This window comes from Mus pahari, chromosome X (genome assembly GCF_900095145.1).
Source record: "Mus pahari chromosome X, PAHARI_EIJ_v1.1, whole genome shotgun sequence".
NCBI classification, from domain to species: domain Eukaryota; kingdom Metazoa; phylum Chordata; class Mammalia; order Rodentia; family Muridae; genus Mus; species Mus pahari.
In genome coordinates, this window is record NC_034613.1 from 28,768,094 (window position 1) to 28,776,735 (window position 8,642).

Consider the following 8,642-nt stretch of genomic DNA (forward strand, 5'->3'; position numbering starts at 1 on the left):
CCTGAGTTCAAATCCCAGCAACCACATGGTGGCTCACAACCATCCGTAATGAGATCTGATGCCCTCTTATGGAGTTCGAGGCCAGCCTGGTCTACAGAGTGAGTTCCAGGACAGCCAGGGCTACACAGAGAAACTCTGTCAAAAAACCAAAAAAAAAAAAAAAAAAATTATGGCTTCAAAATACAAAATGATTCATTCAAAACCACTTACAAGATGCTTAATGGTCTAAGGTAATAATATACGTACAGATTGGAGTTGAATTTTTCAAAAGTCTCCCACTTCCTTAGCCTACATGCAAAGTTATGTTTCACAACACACACACACACACACACACACACACACACACACACACACAAAAATCTAGCTTCCAAACTCTTAAGAATTATATTGATAAAAAGGAGTCAAAGTAGCTATATTGGTTTTATGTTATTTCTTTATCAATGTAACAAAGATAAGTAAGCCGGGGCTTGTAGGCCAGAACTCTGCTTCTAAATCGTATGGATCAATACTGCAAAACTGAATATTCCAGGTAATCTAGACACTGCATTCTTAAATGGCTGTGTGTGGATCTTGGTAGTATAGTTTTGGCTACCATCCTTGAGATTCTAGCTTCTACACTCAAGTCCTGCAAAACAAATACAGCAGCAAACACACTAGCTACAACCTGTAAGTAAAAACTGCACAGACACCCTAGGTATTCATATGTACAAAATTATTTACCTGTCATATATGTAGTTGATCAAAAGACTATAATAAGTTTTCATTTAGCCACAAAACTAATGTTTTGAAACTGTTTTAGAAATTTCTCAGAAAATTCTTCTCGTCCCAGACTCCTAAGGGATGGGAATCTGGGCATGAACCATCATATCTAGCAAAACTTCTTGACAGGCTGCTTACTTTTATAAAACAGAAAAAGTGAAGGGAAAGTTTTCTGAGCTTCTTTGTTGCTAGGGCAATGAGGAAAGATTATTTAAAAGTAGACAGGAAACGGGCATGGTGGCACACGCCTTTAATCCCAGCACTCAGGAGGCAGAGGCAGGTGGATTTCTGAGTTCCAGGACAGCCAGGGCTATACAGAGAAACCCTGTCTCAAAAACAAACAAACAAACAAAAAAAAGTAGACAGGAGGGGGCTGGGGACATAGCTCAATAGATAAGAGGACTTGTCTAGCACTCATGAAGCCCTAGGTTCAAGCCTCAGATAAAAATGGACATGGTAGTGCACTCCATGATCTCAGCACTCAGGAGACAGAGGCAGGAAAATCAGAACTTTCAGGTCATCCTCAGCTACTCTCCGCCTCAAGGACAGTCTGGGCTACATGAGACCCTTCTTTTAAAAAAAGTAAATTAAAAACTATCACTTTGGGCTGGAAAGATGGCTTAGAGGTTAAGAGCACTGGCTGCTCTTCTAGAAGTTCTGAGTTCAATCCCCAGCAACCACATGGTGGCTCACAACCATCTGTAATGGGATCTGGCGCCCTCTTCTGGCCTTTAGGCATACATATAGGCAGAACACTATATACATAATAAAAAGATCTATCTATCTATCTATCTATCTATCTATCTATCTATCTATCTATCTATCTAATGAGAACACTGTAGCCATCTTTAGACACACCAGAAGAGGGCATAAGATCTCATTATAGATGGTTTTGAGTCACCATGTGGTTGCTGGGAATTGAACTCATGACCTCTGGAAGAAGTCTACTGAGCCATTTTGTCAGCCCAATAAATAAATCTTAAAAACAAAACAAAGCTATCACTTTATCCTACTGGTCTTCAAATTAGCGATATTAGTATTGGTAACCTAAGAGAAATAAAAGTTTTGAGGCCCTTTCTCACATCTTCTGATTTGGAAGACATAGAACAGAGGCCCAGGAAACTGTTGCTTAGTAAACCTAACAGGTGATTACTATAGTTGTTATTTTTTAGACAGGGTATCCTTATATAGTTCAGGCAAGCTCTAAACTCACCACCTACCTGCTGCAGTCTCACATCCTGAGTGCTAGGATGAAAGTCTTGGGCCGCCATATGCAGTATCCAAAACAGGTGATTTGATGCATGTGTATGTGTAAAAACTACAATTATAGAGTCAAGAAGTTATTCAAGGCTGGGGAGGTGGCTCAGTGCTTGCTACAGAAAAGTACCTAAGTTTTAATCCCCAACACACATGTAGGACCAGAGCATGGTGACACACACAGTCTGCAACCCAAGTGCTGGTAGAGATGGTACAGGCAGGTCTCAGAGGCTCAGAGGCCAGACCGTCTAACCTAACTGGTAAGCTTTAGATTACATTCTGTGAAGTTGTCTCAAACAATAGGTAGAGTGATAGAGGTGACATCCAATGCAGACCTCTGGTCTGGCCTTATAGTCAAGGAACTCACCCACATAAACATATTATTAAATATACACAGAGAGAGAGGCAGAGACAGACAGAGAGAGGCATGCATGCATCCACACACATATGCACACACACATGCGCGTACACACACACACACACACACACACACAAACTCAAATTTGTTCCATGGAAATGGTTAGTACAGAGAGGCATGCATGCATGCACACACTCACGCACACACTCACAAACTCAAATTTGTTCCATGGAAATGGTTAGTATCAGCAAAAGGAACAAAACATGCTCTGAATCTCAATTTCAGATTTTCTCTTATCTCAGTTTCTATTCAAATGGAATCTCCTGAACAAGTTAACAATTTGAGTTTACAAAGGGCTATATAGCCATGTTTCTGCAATTTAGAAGAATAGTCTGTAACACAAAACAAGAACGCTGCCAACTTTGAGAATGTAGATTTTATGTACCCAAAGAGTGAGCTACCCAAGGATATCTAATGTGAGAACCACATGGAGTTGCAAACTGCCAAAGTTCTCTTGGGATCGTCCCATTCTCCTATGTCTAATGAACAAATATAATACAAAACATTGCTTTTTCAGTTCATCTATTTCATAATCTTACAGTAATTGTTGTAGTGACATAGGTATACTGCAACACAACGACTATTCTAAACAAAGGATTTGCCAATATACATCCATAACATCCTGGGTGCTTCAGCTTTAAGACCAACTACCATTGGCTTGGTTTGTGTTCAGACCCTGGTTATACATGAAGCTGCTGTTCTCAGGATGTAAGCCTGGCATTTAGAGATTTGACTTATGTCAGTTACTTGCTTTTGTTTCTGGTCCATCATTTCCAAACATGGCAGCTGTCTCTCAGTGGAAAGGGAATCAGACTGGAAACAATTGTGAGACCTTGCATAGTAACTTAACTTCTTGGCCTCCATTGATTCCGCTGTAAAAAGGAGATGCCTCCTAACCCCTAGGGTGGTTGTTATACGATAAAGTGTTGAAAATATGCTATATGTTACAAAGGTATATACATCTATCACTCCCCAGACATTTACTGAGCAGCTATTATGCTAAAGTAGAATACTGCATAAGATTTCTTCTAGGCCCTGAAGACAAAGGTATGAATATGAAAAACAGTAAAATCAACTCCCAGTTTCCATTCCAGCAGGAAGGTAAGTTTAGCTATGAACACAAAGGATGGCTATTTTCCCCTATTAAAGATGTTTTAAGATTTTGATACTCTGTAGCTTCCTGTGGTATTAGGACCAAGGATTATAAGATAAAGGTACCTTTTTACTGCAAGAATAACATTGTTATGTAAATTAGATTTATCTGAGGACTAATTGCTGAGATTTTCCCAGTAGCAACCAGTTCCTCCAGGCAAATAGCCATTATCTCTAAATGTAGAAATTATGTTAACTTAGAGAAGCTAGAAAAATATAAAATTCTGTGATAGGGCAAAGCAAAGTTTCACATTGGCTGCCATGGTCAACAATTAAGGTAGGCGGACATGATTTCTTCTGCATTGTTTACAGTCATTCCTAGAACTGATCTGGCTGAACCAAATCTGATCATTTTCCAGAATTTCTCATTCTTCCTAATAAAAACAAACTGACTGTTAGGCAGGAATATAAAGAATCTTTCCAGTCTACTGAAGTAATTAGTCTAGGATAAGGCCAAATTTGAGGTTCTGAAGGACAGCGGATCCAAACATCCTGTTTCAAAAACAAAAAACAAAAAAAACTGCGTTGGAACCGTACTGCAGTCTCCATAGAGCGCAAGGTGCTTTCCAAGAGGCCTGTTCAGAAGCCACCAGGTTCTAGGAAAGGAGGAAACAGAGAGAGAGAGAGAGAGAGACATACAGCCCTAAAACCTCACAGAGGCCAAATGTTAATTCCTCCTATCCAATTTAAGGTGAAAAGACCGCAATCCATCTTTCCAGCAGATAGATCCATTTCTTTGTTTGAGTACATTATGCGCAAATCTACAAGCAAGCCTGACACTGCGGCTCAAAGACCCGACACATACTGCCTCCCCAGGAGAAGAGGATAAGACCTGGCTGGGGGGCTGCAAGGAGAGGGGGTTGCTTTATTTCATGGAGGTAGAAGAAGAGAGTGGTCAGGAGACTAGGATTAGAACTGCGGAGTTCCTTGTCTTCCCCTCGGAAGCCCCATCAAATAGCCTCTGCAGATTTCGCATCCTTGGAAGCCCCTATGCGGGTCTGAGGTTCTGCTATTTATCACCAATCGCAACGACTACCTCTCAATAATCCTCTTCCAGGATCTACTTTATCTCCACCTCTGGTCCTGGAGGGGCATCTCTGTGCCCTCATGGGCTGTCATGTCACTGCCTGCAACCGCGATCGCCCACCCCACCCCGCAACCACTAGAGTGAAGCGTCTCTGTGTCCTCTAGCAAAATTTCATATCTTAAGCCTCCAAGCCATCATCCGCATCCTGCCCCGGTTCCCATCTGGACCACCTTTACTGACTCTCTCCTTGCCTTGGTCTGTCCATAACCCCAACTCCATCATCCGTTCTTCACCTCCATTCCTCAGCCGGCCCGCATCACCCATCTCCCACCCTGTCCCTAACTCAACCTCCCAACACCATCCTCACCTGCAGCCCAGGAAAACGTGGTTGGTCCAGGCGGTGGAGAGCGCGAGGAGCTGGTCCAGGGCAGCCCCGGGATAGCTGTGCAGGTGCCGGCAGATGAAGCTCCGCCGCAGAGCCCACTGCCAGTCACTTTCGTGGCTATAGCGCCACTGCTCCAGCACTGGCTCAGGCGGGGGCGGCGGGAGGGGCGGCAGCGGCGGCGGCGGGAGGGGGGGCAGCGGCGGCGGCGACAGGAAGTCGCCCCCCAGCAACAGACGTCCTCCAGCCATCTTCTCTGCTTCAGAGTGGGGATGGCCCCCGGGGAGGATGCCTACCAACTGGCCGCGAGCAAGCGAGGCGGCTGGGGTTGGTGTGGTGGGGGGGAGACCTGTGTGTGAGGGACGCTCAGGGCTGAGACTGGGGGGTGGGGTGGGGGGACGGGAGTATGTGCCTAGGGGTGGGGGCTACGCTTACAGGGAAACGGGGATGGGGGGGGGTCAACGATCGTTGTCGCCACGCCAGCCGCACCGCTCCAACTAATGTGGGGACGTGAGAGCTTCCTTATATATGGGGCACACTAGGCAGCGGACTTGGGCCCTGCCACACAGCACCTCAGCGGACCCTGGAACCCACACACTGAGAGAGTAGCGGCAAGAATTTAAAAAAGAAGAAGAGGAAGAGAAATAGAAGAAAAGAAGAAGAAGCAGCACCAGCACGCTGCGCTCCCCGGCTCGAGTCTTTCACCCTACCTCCCCGCGTGCCACCCTGAGGTTGTGAGGCCACAGCGCATGAGCCGCAACCGGTCTCCAACTTCAAAGTCCCGCGCAAGATCTCGCGCGATGGGCATTTTCTCTTCCTCTGACGTCACTCTCCATTGACGCACTCTGCTGACTGGCAGAAGGGCGGAGACTCTTGGTAGGACTCTTGAGGGTTCAGTGGGGTTCCAAAATTTGATGATTCCCTTAAGTCCCTGGAAGGTGCCCTCAGGTGATTAGTTGGCTGTGATGCCTGGCATTATGCTTTAGCTGTGTCCTTGGAAAGGGGTTTGGGTTTCAAGGGGATGTGGCATTTTTTTTTCTGTTAGTTCTCTGAGATGCCTCTTCAGAAAATAGCTTGAAAAAAAAATCAATGCGTCTTTCAGCATCAGCTTTGGAGTTGCTTGTGAAAGTGTGGTTGAAAAGGCGACATTTGCAAAGAAAATAACAGCAACACTTCTCTAGCTGACCCTTTTACATTTTTCTGATCATGGTTACACACACACACACACACACACACACACACACACACACACACACACACACACACGGCACATGGTTTTGTTTTTCAACTGCAGCCCAGGCTACCTTCCAACTCGCCTTACAACCAAGGGTGATCTTGAACGTCTGTCCTACTGCCTGAAGCTTCCAAGTGTTGAGATTACAAAGTGTATCATCATGTCTTTTTTTTTTTCTTAAGATTTACTTATTATTATATGTAAGTACACTGTAGCTGTCTTCAGATGAACCAGAAGAGGGCATCAGATCTCATTATGGATGGTTGTGAGCCACCATGTGGTTGCTGGGATTTGAAATCAGGACCTTCGGAAGAGCAGTCGGTGCTCTTAACCACTGAGCCATCTCTCCAGCCCTCATCATGTCTTTATATTTCAGTTTACTAAAGACCCAAGAGACTAGTTAAAAGCCGCTGGGCAGAATAATGGCCAAATCGTTATACAGATTGCAACCGTGGTAATGAGAATGAATCCCGCATAGATTTAACACTTACACTAGCAGTAGGACTGCTGGATAAGGTGTCTTTTAACCCATTACCCTCAACTTTAACGAAAAAAGGAGGCTAGCTTTGAACTTACACTTGCCTGTCCTCTTGGATGCTTGGAATACAGATACTGATCTATGCTCAACTTGCAGATTGACAAGAATAACAAATGTAGCTTCTAATTTGTGTTTATGTGTGTCTGTGGGAGTGAGGGAGGACAGATGCTAGGAAAATAGGAAGGGATGCATGAGAGGGAGAGGATTACTTCACTGAGAAAATGCCCTACAATTACATCTCAATAACAGTATCTGTGCTTTATTAAAAATACCAAAACTCATTATTGAATGGGTCCACACCTAATCATTATGAAAACTTGTAAATTCTTTTCTTTCTTTCTTTCTTTCTTTCTTTCTTTCTTTCTTTCTTTCTTTCTTTCTTTCTTTCCTTTTTTTTTTTTGTTTTGTTTTGTTTTTTCGAGACAGGGTTTCTCTGTGTAACCCTGGCTGTCCTGGAACTCACTTGTAGACCAGGCTGGGCTCGAACTCAGAAATCCGCCTACCTCTGTCTCCCGAGTGCTGGGATTAAAGGCATGCGCCACCACTGCCTGGCTTTTTTACTTTTTATTTTTATTTATTTTTTTTTTTTTGGTTTTTCGAGACAGGGTTAAAACCTGTACATTCTTAATTAAGTTTTGTTAAGATCTGCTGTTCAAATATTCTTCTAGGTGTATATCCACTGCTGATTAATGTTGTAGAGGATATTATATTCTGGTTTTGCACATTTCTACACATGTAACTGTTTACACTCAATGGTGTCATTTTAATTTAGGTCTTGATATCTTTCACAAGTTAGCACTGTGTCTTTTAAATCTTCTAATAAAAAATTGAGAAAGAAAAACATTAAAACAACTGACTTATTCCCTTGATGAAATATCCACTCTATGAAAACAGAGAGTTCCTCTTTTGCTCTTAATGCCTGCGCTGGCTTTCATGGGCATGCCATAGGCTAGTCAGATGAATGGATGTCTTTCTCTTTGCACCATCCTAGTTTCTTAGCGTCTACATCATAAGGTGATTGTGTTTCAATAATTCGATTCATTTCAGGCTTCTGCGGCTATGTCCCTTTCAAAATTCAGTTGCTGAAATTTAATGGCCAATGTGATAGCATTAAGAGGTAAGAGGATGAGTGTTCCTAACACCCACATGGTGGTTTACAACCATTCTTCTGACCTCTGTGGGTACTAGGCATGCATGTGTTGTACATACATACATGAAGGCAAAATACTAATGCTCACAAAATAAACCTTAAAAAGAGGGGAGTCTTAAGTTAGGTGTAGGGGCACAAGTATAATCTCTGCATTTGGGATTCGGGAGCTAGTTGCTGCTACAAAGTGTCTGTAAATCCAGCCTGGGCTGAGTGAGACCCCCATCTTAAAAAATGAAAACACACACACACACACACACACACACACACACAGATCTTTAAGAGTTAATTAGGCCTTGTGAGCTACTCTCTCCTGACAGAGATTAAGATCTTTATAAAAACATATTTCATACAGCATTCCCCCCCCCAGATGAGGATACAATACTTCTCTCTTCTGGTAGATATAGCAACAAGAAACTATCTTGGGAGCAGAGAACATTCCTCCCCAGACAACCACTTCTACTAATGTCTTGACCTTAGACTTCCCAGCCTCTAGAACTCTAAGAAATAAATTTCAATTCTTGAGTTATTCAACCTCATTTATAGTAGCACAAAAACCTACCACATGTTCTATGCTACCAACCCTTATCAAAGTCAATACTGCAGTTATAAGACATCTTTCTTTAACTCTGAGAAAAGGGAAAACTCCTTCCTCTTCGCTCAGAACAAATCTTGATCAGATCTGCATTTAAGTTTAAGGCTCCCATATTAGCATTAATTCAGAAAGT

The 8,642-nt window shown here is 43.1% G+C and overlaps 1 protein-coding gene across 1 annotated transcript in view; it reads right to left on the minus strand.

Moving 5' to 3' along the window:
• The window catches only part of Nkrf (NFKB repressing factor), a 15,879-nt gene extending 10,582 nt beyond the window's left edge, over positions 1-5,297 (minus strand). The window contains exon 1 of the mRNA XM_021187645.2: positions 4,981-5,297. Within this exon, the coding sequence (XP_021043304.1) occupies positions 4,981-5,246 (266 nt within the window). The 5' untranslated portion in view covers positions 5,247-5,297. The remainder of the gene's footprint in view (positions 1-4,980) is intronic.
• Between the last annotated feature and the right edge of the window lie 3,345 nt (positions 5,298-8,642).